Source organism: Phasianus colchicus, chromosome 15 (assembly GCF_987193195.1).
Source record: "Phasianus colchicus chromosome 15, bPhaCol1.hap1.1, whole genome shotgun sequence".
Taxonomy (NCBI): Eukaryota; Metazoa; Chordata; class Aves; order Galliformes; family Phasianidae; genus Phasianus; species Phasianus colchicus.
Window position 1 is genome coordinate 13,772,585 of NC_143450.1, and position 19,561 is coordinate 13,792,145.

General features: G+C 44.9%; 1 protein-coding gene across 1 annotated transcript; it reads right to left on the minus strand.

Moving 5' to 3' along the window:
* Positions 1 to 423: 423 nt before the first annotated feature.
* On the minus strand, positions 424 to 19,096 carry HMGXB3 (HMG-box containing 3). The gene is made up of 20 exons (XM_031598288.2): positions 18,918 to 19,096; positions 18,425 to 18,572; positions 17,636 to 17,810; positions 16,619 to 17,179; positions 15,889 to 15,987; positions 14,363 to 14,494; positions 11,372 to 11,784; positions 10,829 to 11,004; positions 10,447 to 10,544; positions 9,800 to 9,898; positions 9,198 to 9,347; positions 7,259 to 7,560; positions 6,016 to 6,143; positions 5,483 to 5,614; positions 5,031 to 5,215; positions 4,239 to 4,458; positions 4,025 to 4,158; positions 3,519 to 3,635; positions 2,923 to 3,132; positions 424 to 2,554 (listed from the first exon to the last, which is right to left on the minus strand). The coding sequence occupies exons 2-20, from the start codon at positions 18,568 to 18,570 to the stop codon at positions 2,081 to 2,083; spliced, it is 3,951 nt and encodes a 1,316-aa protein (XP_031454148.2). The 5' UTR covers positions 18,571 to 18,572; positions 18,918 to 19,096; the 3' UTR covers positions 424 to 2,080.
* Between the last annotated feature and the right edge of the window lie 465 nt (positions 19,097 to 19,561).

Genomic DNA, 19,561 nt, shown 5'->3' on the forward strand with positions numbered 1-19,561 from the left:
TTCTCATCATCAGTTCTTAAAACCACTGTCTTGTGTAATAAGAGAGGAAATAAGAGAAGCACATTAAAAGGCCTTTACTCTGAATGGCCTGTTTGTAATTCATAATAAAAAGATGTCACTGTCACCTGCTGCAGAAAGTCATCAGGGAACTGCAGAATGAGAGTAGGCTGACCAGGGGAGCTGGCCATCTCATTCTCATAGACCTGCCATTGCTCCACAAACCTTGTTAATTCCATCTGAACTCTGCTGAGCCTGGAGATGAAAGAATGGATTTAGATCATTTTTGCAAACTGCAGATGTATCCTGAGAGACGTTCCAAGCTATCTGGGTAAGAGAAGCACTGATAGTACTGAGCAGCCTCTTAAAATATATACATGTATATATATACACTCATTGAAAACCCTAGGAGTTATACAAGGGCCTGAACAATTTCTTGAGCTGTTCTTCTCATACCACGCTGCTTCTGAGAATACCAGGCTTTCTGTCTGTGCAGACTGGAAGCACAGTTTACACACACACACAGTGCTTGTACCCTTTCCCACTGCAGTCTTCAGGTCTTGTAGGCAAAGAACAACTCACTCGGCTGCAGTTTCACCCCCAAAATTGGAGATAATTTATTAAATTTTATCACTGACTGAAAAAAGTCACTAGCATCTCTTATAATAAGTTAATGTTCTTAACAGAAAAACCCCAAGCCATAATTACTGCATGTGCTCAGACTTGATACATTTACTTTTACAGTACGGTACTCAATAGGTTCCCCTTCACAGAAGGGAATTTTCAACCACACCACAAGCCTCTGAATCTTCCCCCCTGCTCACTCAGACAAACTAAACTCCCTCCATAGTTCAACACCACTCTCTCCTCTGCAGCACAGCAAACAAAAACCTTCAGCTTTGGTGCCAGCGACAACCAAAGGGACTTGTTAGCAAGACACATAGAGCTTTACAGTCAGAGCCTGAGGTGTTCTTTAGACATGCTGCAGGAGCTGAGAAAGCAGCCAGGACAGCAAGAGGCTCCTCTAACTCACAAGTGCTGTGGGACACAGGCAAGGTGAATAAGACACCTAGGGCACTAAGACTGCACGTGTTGATGCAGCTCTTCAGTGTCTATTCTGAGGGAGGACCTCACAACTCTGCTCACTCTGGCAATCCTGCATCGTTTCTCCTTGATCTCACAGTCTTTGTGACTCAGTTCTAAGGGCACAGTAACAGAAATTCAAGTCCTTAAACAAAACAACAACAGAAAGCATTCAAGAGGACAGCATAGAAATGGGAGTGTCCTTCCTATTTTCACAGCTAACACCTCATACAGCCCCCTAATGAACTTGATTCCCTGGGGCCTGACAGGTAAACTCTTAATGTACAGAACACCATTTACTTGCTATGTGTTTCAGCTTCTAAATTATTAGTGCTCATGTGAGGGGACAAATAATTCCAGACAGCTTCAGCAGCCAAAATACTCTCAATCCTGGCTTCAGAATGGCAGCCTCCAGGGAGGCTCTCAGACAGGACACCTTAAAGCTTCATGGCTCCTCCTCTTCAGCTAAGGACTCCCTGAAGCCCATGTGTGAGAGCTCTGCAGGATTTCCAAGCAGGAGCCATTGTCCTAACCAAATCTGTCTGGAACATTTTGGAACGAATTAGTTGTCTGCCTTTTGAACCTATTCCCACATCCTCAAGCCCTGCCACCAGTATGCACAAAGAAGTCAGCAAGCAAGATTCAGAATTAAGAAACCTGTGCACTTGGCCATGCATACCCCCTGCTACCAGAAACATCATTTGCTTCTCCACTTGCCAACTGCAGGGAGGGCAACTGCACACAGCTGAGGAGTGGGTCCGTCGCACACCTCACACAGAGGGAGCTGCAGCCTTCAGCAAGGAGTGTGGCAGACCCACTCACAGCAGCATTTGTGACACTCTGGAAGCACACAGCTCTTTGGTCATTAAAAGCAGTCAAAGCCACCGCTACTACACCTCCAATCTGTAAAAATAAGTTCTTGAGCCAGACAGCTGCCCAAACCCTGCAGAAGCTGGCCCAGCTCACAACCAGAGAGAGAAACCAGCGAGTTGGTTTGTTACTAAGCAACGTCTTTATCATTTTCCTGCTTCTCTTCTTCATCCTCTTCTGTTTCTGTTTTAATCTGTGCCACTCCGAGCCGGTAGAGAGCATCACGAATTACCACCTCCCCAGGCTGACAGCTCTGTACAATCTCCTGGATCTGCCGATTCACAATTTCCCTGCTGGTGAGGAAGTCCATAAGGCGATTGTAGAGGTAATAATGTGTGGCATTCTCAAAGGTGATGGGCCTCTGGCGGATGTTGCTAGTTTTGCTGTCACTGATAGCAGTGATGATGGTGCTGTAAGGCTCCAGCTCTCGGCACAGGGAGATGCAGTGGTGCCGAGCTGTTGGATCGTGATGACTGTTGTGCTCCGAACCGGTGTGAACAATTCGGCGTGCTGTTGACTTGGTGATTGGGTGCTGAACGGAGTGCTCAGCCACAGTCATGTCTACACTGTAGTGCTGGTCCAGCAGTTCGGGGCAGGAGACGTACTGGGAGAGAGACACACACCAGGTAGAACCAGAACAAACCTCCCCATAATTAAGAACAAGATAAAACTACCATTCAGCTGAATTCCAAGCAGAACTGCAACCTGAGTCATGCTTCTGAATGGCACAAACGTAGTTGGTTCTGTACGCTCCCTTTCCCACTCTAATGCCCCTACAGATAATCCCAAGGCACTAGCGGCCCTCTTCCTATCCCATTTCTCAAGTAATAGCAGTAGTTTGAGAGCAGTGAGTCAAAATAAGCTACATGCTCCAAAGTTCATGAGTTGAACTGCTACAGGGCACTTCCCCCTGTCTATATACACTATATAAATCAGTTTTATTGTAGATTTTTGTAGGTGGACATAACTAACCGCTGGAGGATCCATAGGGTCAGAGAAGCAGCCTTGATTTTTCCCCCACAGCTGGGAAGTCAAGTCAGGACAGTATATGTCTGCACACAGTGCCACTGAAGAGGCCATATCGACAACATACACTGGAGGCCAGTGACGTGAGGAAACCAGCAGGTCCACATGATCCCGAGCATTTTCTCCTCTTACTATGTACTTTGAGCCACACACAACCTGGAAAGAAAAGGATTAGTACCAAGCAGCACAATAAAACTGAAAACTTACAACAATAGAAAATTAAGAAGAATAAATTAAGCTTCTTTTCAGGTATTCCAGACAATACAGTAACCAAACAGCTACTTCCTCTGAAAATACTGTTTCCTCATCACACATAAACATTTTATGGTGTGCAGAGCTTCACCTCAGCAGAGGCATCTGACAGGCATCCCACCACTGGTCAGTCTCAAGATCTCCTGCAGGACTGCTCACACACCAGGCCCCTGAGGCAGCACGTTTCATGCCCAAGGCTCACAGAGACCCACTGGACTCATTTTAACAAGGGAACTCCACACTGGTCACTCAGGTAAGAGAAGGCTACTGCTAACTCCAGCCTTCCTTACCTGATGTGGACACACTTTGTAGATCTTTCCTCCTGTGTGGTAAGCAGAGGTTTGCCTGATGCTTGTCCCGTTCTGTACAAAGTCATAGAGAGCCAGGAGGGAGTAACAGAGCTGGTCCTAGAAAAAACAGGCACCAGAGATGGTCTGAATATGACAAACTAATGGACTCTCCCAAAGACAGAGCAGGCTGCAGACAAGGTCTTCCAAATGCTCATTTACACATTGTCCAATAACTTTCTAATTCCAGTCAGCACCACAAGGATGCCAAGAAATTACATGATGTGGAATCTGTGACAAGGTAATTACAGGCTTCTTTTTTTCCAGTCTCCAAAGTTTTACAACGTGTAAGTAATCCTATAATCTGCAGGCACCCTTCTAACCCACTCCTGCCCCTGGCACAGTCAAATGAGAAGTTTATTATCTAAGATGGCAAGTGCAATTTAGGGAAAGACAGTGACAAACAGCTCCACTCACGCAGACTGGTATGTGAGCAAATTAGCCATTACCTTTGTATCTGAAGGCTCCCAGGGGATGCTGCACTGTGTCAGAAAGCTCCGCAGCTCTTCCTCACTGTAAGAGCTTATCAGCTCAAGCCTGAAGGTTTCTTCCTGAAGGAGCCTCACCAAGGCACTCCCATTACCTGCAAAAGCAGGAAACGTTTGTTCTCAGGAAGAGAAATCATCACCACATCTAGTTCTTAATAAGCACCTCAGCCATTACCTGGCACTGGCTGTGCATCCAAGTTCTTGTCCTTCTCAGTATTGATGACCACTGCTCCTCTCATCAATGGGGGGAAGAAAGGAGCAACAATAGAAGCATCAAACTTTGTGATGGGGATGCTAGAAGGAAAAGCCACCTGCTCAATCACCTCTGTCTCCATTGTGGACCAGAAGTCTTCCACATTCACTTCACTTGATGACAAGAATTCTGGCCAAGTAAACTAGAAAGAGCAATAGAGCAAACTGGTCAAACATAAATAACCACAGCTCACTTGGTAACTGCAGCCTCACTCAAAGCACAAAGAATACCCAGAAGAGTGGTCATCCCAAGTATAGCAGGATGACATCAGGCTCCTTTTCTGTCCTGGAGCTCCCCACAATCACTTTTCTTTGGGTGAAAGTCAAAACCATTTATTTGACATAAAACCACATGTTCTGTATAGTACTACAAGGGCATTTTTCTCCATTTGGAAAGACAGCAGCTCCATGAAAAAGAAATTTTAAAAAAATTATTTTGTATCACAGGAGGAAGGCAAATTTTATCCAAGGTCCCTACTGTCAGGCTGCTGGACTGCAGCTGTGGTCCAGGCACTAAGGATTCTGTTTTCTCCAAACAGCTCTTATGAGGAAGCACAAACATCACCACTCCAGCCACATCCTCTTGCCAAGCATCAGCAGAAAACTGCTCACAAAGGCTCACATAATTGTTGTCCATTGCAAAGACCAGACTCAGCAAAAGTCTTTATGATCTGCTTTGAACATGAACAGGATGCAAAGTCTCTGAAAAGCTTACCTCTATATTTTTCAGTGCCAGAACATTTTCTACGTTCCTCTGGGCTATTTCCACCTTGGGGGTTATGCCACAGATTCCACAGATCATATCATTGTAATCCCGGACAGTGAGGCATTCAAAGGCCCAGTAGCCATTGCACAGCAGTTCCTGGAGCTGAACCTGCTCATCTGGGCTCAGGCTTTTTTCTGAAAGGAGAACACACCACCATTACAGCTTTCACTTCCTAAAGTCAGTGGAGAGATAGTAGAACTCTCCTATGCAGGAGAAAAACAAACCTGTCCTCCAGAGAAATGCTAAGGAGAACTGATCACAAAGGTACTGTTGTGTTTAGGAGGTGATTTAACAGAAACCTACCATACCAGAAGAGGTGGATTTTTTCTTTTTAACTTAACAGACTTCAACAGGTCACAGAATTTAGTCTGTTATGGTAAAAAACAAAGGGGAAAACCCACCAGTTTGCTCCTGAACAGAGTTGAGAATATTGCCAACAGCCACTCTGGGATCCTCTCCAAGTTTGATGTGGTTCCGGATTGCAAACAGAAGATCCAAGCTCACTAGTAACTTGTTACCCACATTGAAAAGGCCTGCAATTATAAGAGATAGTTACTGCCTGTATGGTTCCAGATATCCCTCACAATTATATACACTCCTTTCTTACTGATAGCAAAATGCGTACGCAGGTACAGCTCAAAAATAGATGGATATAACTGGATAGTGCTTCCATAACTGTTCCCAGCATTTATCACTTAGACAGAGGAGACTGACAACAAGGAAGCCAGGCATGGTCTTCATCAAAGTATTTGTTCATACAAATACAGGTTTACTTACAGAAACAGGAGAATTCAAGTAAAAAATAATCATATTTAATACAGTGGGGCACATAAGAGGCTCTTCTATGCAGACAATTTGCTGATACAATCCCAAGGCTTCTGATGGTGTTAATCTGTACTCGTGCTGTAAGTTTCTGCACTCATTTTTTTCCTACCTGTGTAAATATCAGTGAAGCTATGGAGAGCCAAACACTGCAGGTTCAAGCACACTTTGACCTGAGCTGTAACCACCTGTAATCTATTAGCTGTCAGCAGCCAGCACTCCTGAGGACCAGCAAGGGAACTGTAACAGACAAGCAAAAGACAGCTCAGAGTCAAGGCAACAGGTTTTTCAGTTCAGGACTGCAGTAACTTAAGTTGTTTGAGTTCAGATCAGTTCACACATATGTCATTCTCAGCCAGTTCACATAAATTCACCACAGACAGAAAATTTTGAATTTTTAAATACATTTCCCTGGCACAGTCAGGTCACTGTTCACATTCTTTACACAGCAATAAGCTCCACATATTGAACACACAGGATATGAGGGATGTAGAAAACATACAGGCCCAGGTGCCCTGAGAGAAGTATCAGCCATAGTGCCACAGAGCAGCAAATGGTGACTTAGAACAAGTTCTGCCCAAATCAGTCCCAGCACACGCACAGATTCAGAAAGGCCCATTCCCTTACCACAAGGATCCAAGGAGGAAGTTCAGACAGGAAAATGCCAGTTGCACCCTAGGGGCACAAATGCAGCTGTCCACCCAGGAAAACAGGAATTAAAATTCAGAGTTAGCTCTCCCTTCCACTGGCAGCAGCTTAATTAGAGCCAATGCAGGCAGGAAGGAGATATCCTATGGGCTTTTATGCAAAACTAGGTAAAGGAATCTAGCCTGTGCATTGGTAGTTGCAGAGTCTTTTGGGTTTTTGGGCACTGGGTGCAAGAAAAGCTTTACTCAAGACCATTCTAGGCTATAAAAAGAATGGAAACATCATAAGCAAAATGATCCACACAGCAAACATTGAGACTGGGAAGAGAAAGAAAAAGGGAAATCACATAACACGCATCTATAATCCCACAGTTTTGCCTGTCAGCCTCAAAACATCAGAATGGAAAACAAAGAGGGGATGAGTAATGAAGACTTCATTCCAAAAAAAATCAAACCTAGACTTAGCAGTTACACTTTGATGAAGCTCTTCTGCTGTATGGTAATAGCAACCATGGCAAAGTGAACGTTACAGGAGAAACAGAAACTGCTTAGAGTTATCCAAAGAAGCTCTTCCCACAGACATGTAGCATACTGTCACTTACACCAGCTTTACAATTGGAGTTAAAGCAAATATTACTTCTTGCATACTTGTAACAGAGAATATCAGCACAGGGTTGAAAGAGTCACAAGTCTAAAACAGAATCTTACTTCTGTCCCCCTTTGAACAGTGGGCTGTTACAGAGGAGGCACTGCGCAGATGGAGACTCATAGTAGTTTGACCAGGAGGTCTGCTCTATGGTGACTGTCTCCTCACTCACGTTGGACAGGATGAGCCGTGAGCTGTTCAGTTCATGGATGAGTGTGAAGACCTCAGCCAGCTCCGATTCATTCTCTGGGATCTGCATTACTTTGCGCAGCAGCTGCAGGGTGGATTGACGCTGGATCTCCTTCTGGGATGGGGTTAGGGGTTCACTGGTGTTCAGCACATCAGGCTGACCTGGACCGACCTCCTAGAAAGCAAACAAAACACATTTTAAACTAGGCAAGTGTGGGGATGAAATATGAAGAAGCCCACAGAAGTCACAAAAGGTAACAGCAGCACAGTGACCTTTGTTCCCAGAAGACTTGACTTCTACTTCACTGCACTCCACTAACCGCAGATTGTAGTTTCAGGCCTAAGTCACTTCACCCAAAATACTTCTTCACAGCATGGCCTTTTGGGGAACTTCTGTTATATCACTAGTTCATCATAGGCTTATCACTAAACTGGAGCATTACTGCAGGGACTGAGGATCAGGAAGGATCGGGATCAACAGGGCAACGAAGCCTACAATACTTCTGTCAAGTATCACTGTCTGTCTCCACATGCCATCATCCACATTTTCCTACATACCGTGCTCAGACAGCTACAGCAGTCTGCATACCTCCACAGGAGCCAGAACAGACAAGTGTTACACAGGAACCAAGCCTTGCCATGTGTGGAATACACTGATGGATTCCAACTGATCTGCTACAGACCATTTTCTCAGACATATGCCCCTCTACCAAGTCAAATACACAGGATCAAACTCTAGGTGACTCAGAAGAACTGAAAGAACATACACAGACCAATCTATTTTAATCACACCAACCTTTCTGCCAAATTTCAATCTGTTTTCCTGTCTAGTCTAGCAATGAGACAAACAATCAGTCCAAAAGCACAGAGGTAACACTGAGCTGTGCAACTGAAATGCTGAATACAACTAAAGCAGAAAATTAAGGAAAAAAAAACCAACAACAAAATAAATGAGGAAGAGACAAGCCACATGCCTCTCAAAATGCAAGCTGAGCTAAGTGTGCTACTGTTCCTTACACATCTGCTTATGTGTGGGTTTCACATGGGCCACTTCAGTTTGTTGCGTTTGGGGAGTTTTATTTTGCTTTTTGTTTGTTTTTAAACAATGCACAAAGCCATGCGCTTCAAAATACATTTTATAAGAAGTGGAAGAGTCAAATTACCACACAGACTAAAATGCTGGCTTTTAAAATAATAATTCTGTGAGAGAAAAGCTAAGCTGTGAAACTTCAAATGCAAAAAAAAAAAAACCCCAAACCAAACGAAGCCCACGATTCATTATTTACACCCATGTACAACAACAGGAGATATCTTGAACAACATCTTTCCACAGCAGAAAAAAAAATACTACATCCAGAAATAAATTCAGGCTGGAAGTAAAGCTGCACTACAAACCCCTAAAAATAGGAAGCTCTAACACAGGATGTACTCAGATGTACAAGATGTACATTTGCCACAAACTGGTCACAAAGGAGACCACGCTTGGGAGTTTTTTGATGAAGTCTGAAGTTCCACTAAGCTGACACAACTGTGACTTCAGGGATGGGTTCCCAAGCACGTACCAACATGCTGTAAACATTTGTAAGCTACAGAGACATCCAGTGGTAGAACAGAGTGCTGTCAGTCTCAGTGTGAGCCTGAAGCACCACTGCTAAACAGAAGAAAACATCATCGCAAGTACTGCAGTAGTATGTTAATCTGTAAAAAACAGACTTACCAAATGGGAAAAAAAAAAAAAGTAACAGGTTCTCATGGGAACTTGCAAACTTCCTCATCTACTCCACAACATCCCTTTGAAAGATCAAACCTTACCAGAGATTTTCCTGTTTTCTCAGCTCTGTCTTTGGCAAGATTATAGCCGCATTTTGGGCAGATTCGTGGCTTGTGCCTGTTTGTATACACGTAACTACAAGATGGGTTCTTGCATTTCCCTCTGCCACGTGATGTTGCCAATCCCAAATCCTGAAAGGACACAAGAATTACATTTGCTGACCTTGACTGTAGAACAGTCTGCTGGAATATCGTATGCTTTTCCCAAGCACTTAGTGTGAAGGTTATATAATGGCCTTGTAACTTTGTACATAATATTTTTTACTGGCATCCAAAAGTTTAGGGTCAAATCCCAGAGACCACAGATACTCCATACATTCAACTCAGAAACCACCAAATCTCCCCCCTAACACTTATAGGGGATGGTGACAATGCAGGTATGAAAATAATCCAGTTCTTAACATGACTGCAACATATCACAGTCAGACTAGATAGGTGAACAAATGACAAACAAAGCACACATCTCCCCACGTTAAATACAGAACACGTTTCTGTAAGTCAGTTAAACAAAAGCTACGAGAGCAGCCTCAGCCCAGAGATAACAATTCCCACAGTGTAACTCAGATCATCTGAAAAATTCTCACCAAAGTTACAGTGCAGCTGTACTTGTAGGAAGGGAAGACGTCCGGTTTGACCTCCACTACTTTAACCTGTGATGCCCTGTTGGTCAAAGCACTGTGGAGCTGCAATGAAAGCAGAAAAAAACAACACCTGTGAGATACCTACAATGGAGTAATCACGTCTTGTAAGCAAATACATACTAACTTTTTTTTTTCCCCTCTCAAGAAATCTGAAAACATTCATTAATATCCATGGATTACAAAACACTGTTTTGCATACCAAGGCTTTAAAATTCAGAAGTATTTGAGCATATTTGCAAGCTTTGCTTCTTTACTCGATCATCTTTCACAGATTCCATCAGTATAAGGTCAGTATTACATTTCAGATTATCAAAATGCTACCAGACCTTGTGACATCTTCTGGAAGCTACTGGGAAGTTTTCAAAGCAACCAACCAAAGGACTGTCCAACAGCAACAGCAGTTCAGTTCCTAGCCTCAGCGATCTAGAATTCATACTGCACTGCTTCAGAGCCACCTCATAAAAACTTTCAGCCATAATTTCCATCATCATCAGGCTGCTACACTGTCATATTCTATCTTCCATCCTTCAGGTCTAAGGAAAAAAATGCCAAAGAAAAAAATGTGCATTTGAAGAACAAAGCACAGGTACCTTGCGCTCGTCAGCACTGGGTGGTTGCAGAACTGACTGGCCCAACTGCTTCAGTGTACTGGGCTTCAAGCCTGATGTTCTCACAGGAGGATGTTTGTCTTGAAGAAGGAAAAGAGCACAGCAGGTTAGATATGGGAACACTGTCTTTGGTGAATGACACCACAGTCACATGAGATACCTTCCTCTGAACTTGAAGTGATCCAAGCAGGTGTTTCATGCACCATTTACCTGCCCTTCTGGTTAGAAAGAAAAGGAGGGTATTTTTTACCTAGGATAGCTCACTGTCTCCCTTCAGACATATCTCATTATTTGACAAAGACCACTTCAATACGGTGAGGAAAGACAATCACTCCCAAAGCATACCAGAGACCCAGTATTTTACCAGTATTCGCAAACGCCTGTCTCTTGCTAGCCTGCTCAGTGCTGGCTTCTCTCCCCACGCTGGCTGGTGCGGGCAGAATTGCTCGCATGGGCCTTGCTGCAGCCAGCAAGGAGGGCTTCGGTCTTGGTTTACTCTTTACTTCTTGCCCTTTGTGTGCAGCAGCTGGAGCATCAATTCTAAAAGACAAGAGCTACAATCGGAAAAAAATTCCATGTCTTCCTTCTCACCCTCAATTTTCTTCTCTTTCCTGAACTGTGCTTTATTAGCATGATCATCATAGCTATTGTAGCAGAAAGGAAAATTGTGCTAAAGATACATCTGCACTGAGAATACTACAATAATTTAATTGTCACTTAAAAGAAAAAAAATAGCTTTGATGGACAAAACTGTCTCAAAGGAACAATCCTGAACTGGCAGAAAGCAGACGGTACACAGAACGGGTCTCGCGCGAAGCACTGCCAGCAGTCTTCGATTTCTTGGATTTGTCCCATCAATACACAACAGACATCACACATTCCCATAACATATGGAAAACTGACTCACACCACAGGCTTTTTTGCAGAGGCATTTGGACTCAGCACCTCGGAAGATGGTGGCATTCCCAGCCCTATGCTATCTTTTTCTGCCTGCTCTGCAGAAGAGTCTCCTCGCAGTTGGCTCTCTTGACCCAGCGTCACTCCAGCAGCACTCCCTCCATCTTCAGCAAGCACATTGTTTGTAAGAATGTGAGCATCAGAGATGATTACTTCCTCCCACTCGGTCTCCTCCATTTGCCCTCCATCAGGCACAGCATTCAGCAGCTGGCTGACCGCTTCAGAGCTTTCCAGGGCAGACTTGGAGGTACTCTCACCAACAGCCGCTGGCTCTGAGAACACTGACTGCTGACCTCTTTTAGTTGCAGGAGTTTTCAGAGAAGTGCTTGAATTAGGCTCAGATTTGCTTTTTGGTTGCTTTTCCTGGAAACAAAGAGATGATCATGTTTCAGAGGTTTAAGCTTTTGCGGGTAAGCAGGTTCCCTTCACACAGTCTGGTCTGTCCGTGCACTATCCAATGCTGGATCAAAACAGTAATATTAGGAGTGCCTAAGCAATGAATTGCACACAAGAGCAGAAAAATAACATCTTCTCCAATGGGAATGTCCCTGTTAATATTCTATCTACCCTCGGTGCAGAAAGCATTGCAGAGCAGTGCAGTCACTACACTGGATGGAAGGGAAGCCATCCAGAAGGACCTGGACAGGTTGGAGAAGTGGGCCCATGAGAACCTAATGAGGTTCAATAAGACCAAGTGCAAGAAGAACCCTTGAGAGCAGCCCTGTGGAGAAGGACTTGGGGGTCCTGGTAGACAAGAAGATGGACATGAGCCAGCAGTGTGTGCTTGCAGTCTGTAAGGCCAACTGTGTTCTGGGCTGCATTAAAAGAGAAGTGGCCAGCACGGAGAGGAGGTGATTGTCCCTCTCTACTTTGCTCTTGTGAGGCCCCATCTGCAGTACTGCGTCCAGGTCTGGGGCTCCCAGTACAGGAAGGATGTGGAGCTCTTGGAGCAGGTCCAGAGGAGGGCCACTAAGATCATCAGAGGGCTGGAGCACCTCTCCTATGAAGAAAGGTAGAGGGTACTGGGATTGTTTAGCTTGGAAAATAGAAGGTTCTGGGGAAGCCTCACTGTGGCCTTCCAATATTTGAAAGGAGTCTATAAACAGGAGGGGGAACGACTGTTTACAAGCATGGATAGCAACAGGATAAGGGGGAATGGTTTTGAACTAAGACAGGGGAGGTTTAGGAGGAAGTTTTTCACTCAGAGGGTGGTGATGCACTGGAACTGGTTGCCCAAGGAGGTTGTGGATGACCCATCCCTGGAGGCACTCATGTCCAGGCTGGATGTGGCTCTGGGCATCGTGGTCTGTTGGTTGGCAACCCTGCACATAGCAGGGGGGTTTAAACTGGATGACCATTGTGGTCCTTTTCAACCCAGGCCATTCTGTGATTTTCTAGTTTTATTTTTAGACACTTGGAAGAAACAGTCATCCTTAAACTCTCTCAAATATCACTATTAGCACCAATACCACAAACTCATCCAAGGGCCCACGTGGCATGCTCTCCTTTCCTATCTTCATCTCTCTGATGCTGCCTGTTCTTCCACACTGCTGGAAAACTAAAGCTCCATAGACACAGAACGTGCAGCTATGGGACAGAACTGCAGCGTAGTGCAAAGGGCTGTAGTAGCACTCAGAAAAACATGCATCTGAGGGAGTCAGGAAACACAGAATTACATCTGAAGGTTTTTCAACTTTAAGTGAAGTTTTATCTTCAACACTGAAGCTACAGAAGTCATGCATTGGAGTCAATGAAGATGGAGCACTGAACAAGTAATCCACAAATGCTATCAGAGGAATGGAGTCAAGAGTTTCTAGCATGATAAACATATGGATTCTAAGCTTTCTACAGAGGTTATACTCAGGAGAATATTCTAGTTCTTGACAAACAGATGTCTTCTAACCTAATCTTTTATCTAAGGAACAGGAAGGTGTGTATATATTCAGTTTCTGTTTTACTGATGTTATTACCAGTCTAAGAAAAAATTGCTGATGCATATTTTTCTCCAAGACGTGACACCATAAGTGGAACTGTTTACACAAACATGTTCCCAGAAGAGCAGAATAAAACTGAAAAAGAGAAGGAAAACTTCCCTCATTTTAGTTCTAGTCAGCATAGGATTTAACAGTGCAGATATGACATATTCAGGCAGAACTGTGTATTTACAATTAGCCACCTATCCACTTCAGCATGTTTACAGCACCAAAGATAATAAACCATCATCACTAAGTGTTTCCCAACACACGGAAAGCCCAGCAATCAGCTCAGACACTACCCAGGGTGTAATCTGTTTGAAGAACTTTTTGTAACTAAACACTTAGTGCATGTAGACACTGTAGCAGAAATGCAAGTCAGGGCTTGAACCAGTGATTGAGCACCTGGTGGGAAGGCAGGGCCAGCTCAACAGAGGTCAGGTGTATGCAATGTACCTGAGTGACCAGAACGGGTGGAGCCAGGATCCACCCCTTCCCAGACATCATTTAAGGGTTGGCAGTGGAAGTAAGGGACTCTTACTGGAGATCCCTGTGAGACCTTCCAAACTTCCAACGGTAAGCAGCTTTTTTTCCTTTGTTTCTGTGCCTACAGCTGTTGCATTTCAGTAAGTTTTCGCTTGTTGCATCCTAGGACGTTGTTACTGTACTTTCCTTTGTTTTACAAGACACAAAATGAAGTAAGTTCAGGACAAATTAATATAAAGCCATGGAAGTTTTTACAAAAAATATCTCTTAACTTGAGCCCAAGGAGTCTTATTTCAGACTAATACAACAAACCTATCTGTTCAGAGCTGAATAATTATGTTTACACTGCTGTGGTTTAAGGAGCAAATTTGAGAGCATGGCTAATAGAGATGTAAGCAACTTAAATATTGCATGGAGAAAGACTTTTTCCATTCAGCAACTCAATTTTGTCTGAAATCAAAGAGAATGAAAAGCAAATTTACCTTTGGGATCCATTTCCCTCCAAGGAAGTTTCCACATTTGGGGCATTTTGGTGGCTTGTGCCTGGTCACATAAGTAAATGAACAGCGAGGATTGGTGCAGTTCCCATGTCCCCTGCGAGTGTAGGTGGTTGTCTGAAACAAGAGTTGTCAACAATTTCTCTACAGAGTTGAAAAGACACAAAGCTGTGCACATCACTCCCTTTTTCCTAGAAAGTACTTCACAAATATTATCTACCAATGGCCTGCCCTGCACTATTATTCATCAGCTAACACTCATTTGTATTGTGAGTCAGCACCATAATTACACTGAATTCAAGTGTTCTGTCTATACACAGACATTCAGTATTAACAGAACTTGGGTTAAATTGCAGAGCAGAGATAAGCAATGCATATAACCTACAGCTGAAGCTAACCTTGCACTTCTAACAATGAATTTGAGAAAGTCATAATATAATGGTACAAAAATAATTCAAACAGCAGTCCACAGCAAGGGAAGATTTAAATGATGCATTCATGTTGGAGTGACAGTGTTTGAAAGAAACAAATGCTTGTGATGTGGAGACAGTTTTCATCAGTAAGGTAATTGTTGTTGTATGCAGTGCTAAAATACTCCCTGGTGCTTTACTGTCACTCACTATAAACTACTGTAATACCAGCAGCACCATCAGGCACCATTTACAAGACAAATAAACCAGAGTCTTTCATTTTTTGCCAAGAACACTAAATCTACACATGGAGTTTGTCAGCACATCATTTTTCAGGATTCCATACTGCCACTCCTGAGGGAGCTGTTGTGCTGTCAGCCTGTAACTAGGTCTTTTTCCTAGAAATACAAGTGCTGCAATTAAGGAAAATAGACCATTTAAGCTAGGTGCTTCTCAGGAACAAATACCTGAGGTATCTCCATCTGAGAGACTTAGGCAAACATCACACTAAGAACTTATACAAATATCTGCAGTGTTCCACCTGCTAGAAGCATGGGGATGTAAGACAACAGGACTTCCCACCACCTTATACAAGAAGCTGCTATTCTGACTGTACAGTGATGTCTCCCAGTGGCTACAAAATGCAGGTGGCTGGAGTGACAGACAAGATTGTAGAACTAACGCCACTCTTCCTTGTGCAATAGTCCAAACTTTTTTAATGTGAATTTTCAAAACCTGAGGTCACTGTTCATCTACCATCACATGGCTAAAGCGACAGCCATCTAAGTGACCAGGGAACTTGTTCCTGTCACAAGAGCAGACTTTTGCTCTCAGAAACTACTGTTGATTGGATGGGTTGCAACACCACTATGTACTCTGTCTGCTTCCAAGAACTTGAGGACAAAGGCAACAGGATTATAAAACGCCCTGGGAGGTTGGAGACCTCCATTTGCCTGCACAAGGCATAAAGCCAGGGATAAGAAATGCATTAACTGATGTGGTGGTTTCAGGTTGGACTATGATCAAACACTTTCTACTCTGGCAGAAGGCAACCCTACAGTAATATATCCATATCTTGAAATACAAGACTGGGTTTCTTACCAGTTTAATTGATGTTGGGTTCTCCACAACAGAATGAGCTGGCAAGGGTAACATAATGAACTGTGTAGCAGGTGTGGAAGAGCTGCTCTCTTCAGTATCCTAAAATGAAGTGTAAGGGAAATTACATGCAGCAAACAAGGCATGAGGTGGTCTGCATTCCACCCTTTCACAAACACTACAATTGAACATATACCTCTATGAGGATCTATGAGACCAGAAAGCAGGAAGGAAGAGTGACCATTTCAAATGCAACAGCCTTACCTTGTCTGCTCTGTAAGTTATCTAACTCTTTACATCTTGAAACTGTTGAAATCAGCAGACCCAAAACTTCACAGAATGTTTTCTGTAACAGATCCCTAACACCTCAAATTACATGGACTCCCTTTTCACTGCAACCAAGAGAACAGTTCTCAAGAGCACAGAGGTAGTATATTTCTTAACCCAAAATCTTGAAATACAACTGTGGAAGCCACCTCAAGTATTGTTAAAATAATGAATAATTAAAAAAATGACCTTTGACCAATCATCTCAAGATATGAATGACAGCAGCATGTAGCAGAGAACCTGCAGGCAGAGATGCAGTAAACACTCAGAAAAGCTGCTCGCTGCCATGCTACTGAGCAATACAAGATCTCCTGCAGCCACTAAGAATCTCAAAACATGATAAACAGCAGTCAGACACTTCTGGTGAGAAGCTGACAGGATTTGGAGCATTACTTGAGTAACTCACCCTCCCAGTCACCACAGCCACCACAGACACACCATCGGGAATCTGAGGACGGGCCACAGCGATGCTCCCATTGGAGATGTCTGCAGAGCCACTGACCAGAGTCTCTTCAATAACGACCTGAGTTGTCTGATATGGCTGCCCTTCCATTTCCAGAGAAGCCTCATCCAAAAGGACATCTCCAGCCACTTTATCTGTCATAGGCCCAACATAGTGAGAGAGAACCTCCGATGCCACCACTTCTTCCACAGCCTCTGACTGACTGAAGGAAGTGGTCTCCTCTGACAGTCCTTCAATGGCAATGCACTGCTCAGAAATGCCAACGTGGCTCGAGTCCACAGAAAGGACATTTTGCACAGCATTGTGGGAGGTATTTGTGATGTTGGTGGAAGCTGTCCCTTCAGGTGCTGCCTGACCCTGTGTCACATGCAGCTCCAGTGACTGCCTGCTCCTGTCCTCTTGAAGAGTGGTTTTGGGAATAATTATATAATCTGAGCGAGGGAGAATCTTGCGGAAACCTGGAATGTCTGGAACTACCGTAGTTCGAGAGGAAACCTTGGAGTTCTGTTGGCAAAAACAGAATGAAACAAATGAATTAGAGAAAAAGGGGGATTCAGTTCTCAGTCCTGCACGAGTATTTTAGTGCTGAAAGCTCAAATGTCTCCCTCAAGTATTCTACTAGAGTTCTCCACGTGACAGCTTGGAGTCCCTCTCAGCCCTCACTTTATCATCCACTTCACCATCAATTGCTCTAACACAAAAATAACTACCATTCCCATCAGCATGAACTGACATGTCTGTCTCGGATTTCAAAACGTTATCCCTTGACTGAAGAGAAGGCGAAAGAAATACAGTGCCTTACACACTGCTTCCATACAGGCAGTCTGAAATAAAAATACAAACTGGAATCTGCAGTTAACAGTTCTCTCACAGTGCTATGTAAGTATTTAAGTGCCAAAACAAATACAGCCATTGGCCTCTCTCTTCACAAAGCAAAGAATGACAGAAAAGGTGACTTACTGGGTCCAGTCCCTCTTTCTCCAGCTTGGCTTTCTCCAAGTAATAGCTTTTTTCAGCCACGCTGAGCAGCCTCCAACTCTCACTGATCTTTTTGTTGATTTCAGATTGAGGGAGGTGGGGAAGCTCTTGCTGTACTTTCAAGTAAATATCATAATAGTAGAGGAGGTAAGCAGATCTGAAATGCAACAGACTGAAATATTAATGTCATTCTACATCAACTGTGAAAAAGAAAAGCACAAGGTTTTACACTGGTTCAAGGTCAAACTACAAGTACATGAGATACATTTCTACATGTAAATGAATTTTTAAAACTGGATGAAAGTGAAGATTCTGAAGGGAACTTATGCAATAAGGAGCAAGACTCAGTCACATGATTAAAACTTAAGAACAAGCAGTGGCAGCACTCACAAAGGCATGCCAAAAGCCCAAAGGCTGCCTTTTTATGTATGTTTTGCACTGATGTGTTCCAACTGTACTGCAAAGTTTGTTATCAACTGGTAGAAGGAAAACTGTCCCTACACTCAAGATTAGGTTGAATGTTAGGGGGAAGTTCTTTACTATGAGAGTGGTGAGGTGCTGGAACAGCTGCCCAGAGAAGTTGTGGATGCCCCATCCCTGGAGGTGTTCAAGGCCAGGTTGGATGGGGCCCTGGGCAGCCTGGTCTGGTATTAAATGTGGAGGTTGGTGGCCCTGCATGTGGCAGGGGAGTTGGAGATTCGTGATCCTCGTGGTCCCTTCCAACCTGGGTCATTCTGTGATCATAAAGAAATGAAGGCAGGAAGAACTTACCTGGGTTTTTTGGCTTTTTCTCCATGATCACCAGGACTTTTGTATTTTTTTTTCTTCTTGGAAGGCACTGGTGATGTGTAAGTGTAGGTGTCCTCTATCTCCTCCATGACCACAGTTACTTCAGTGCCATCATACGGAGCCTCCATTGCTAAAAACACACGCAGTGTCAGGCATTCACCTACATCACCTACACAGCACTTTCCTCCCCACAAACACTGCTCTTTATCACGCTCGCCAAACGACAGCATCACTTGAAGGGTCGATAACAATTAAGATAATGACAACTTCTGACCAACTTTTAGAAGAGAACGCCTTTGGCAGCGTTCTGTGCAGCTCAACACAACCACAGCGTGCGTGCGCTGAGAGCTGCAGCGCCCCGGGAACCTCTGAGCCAGCTTTGGGGATGCAGGAGGATTCCCATCCCCAGCCGTGTGACCGAGCAGCGCGGAGCCCTCCCTCTCCCGCGGCACAGCGACGCAAGGCCTCGGCTCACCGGGCAGCACCGGGACGCAGCCGCGGTCACATCCCAGCCGGGGCGCGGCGGAACGGGGTGGGAAGCGGCGGAGCCGGGGGCCGGGATGGGGGCGGGCAGGGCAGGCCGCGCATGCTGTGCCGGCCGCGGGGGCAGCAGCGCCGCTCCGGACCCGTGGCTCCGCGGCCGCCCGGCGCCGCCGGAAGTGCTTACAGAACTGCTTCCGGGTCGTGGCGGGGCGGGGCCGCGGGGTCAATAAGCGGTGCCGGGAAAGGGATCCGTGCCTTTGGGTTCTTGCTGTGGGCTCTCGGCTGGGATGGGAAGCGATGGCACTGAGGGAGGAAAGGCGTTGGGGTGCCTGAAGCTGGCATAGAGCCTCTTCGTAGCCCAGCCCTGCCTGCTGTCCCTCGGTCACGGCCGGCGGGGAGCAGGCCTGGCAGCTGCGGGTCGGGGAGCCCCGGCTGGGGGTGTGACGGTCTGGGCCGGGCCGGACGAGGAAGAGCTGTGGGAAGAAGGATGTGCTGGGAGAAATTACAAAAGGGCAGAGTCTGCCGGCAGCACCTGGTACATGTGAGAGCTGCGGGAGCCCCGTTTCGTAGCAGCTTTCCTGTCACAAAACGCAGTGTCGCCCTGGGGGCAGCCACCACTCCAACTGCCCGGGGGAT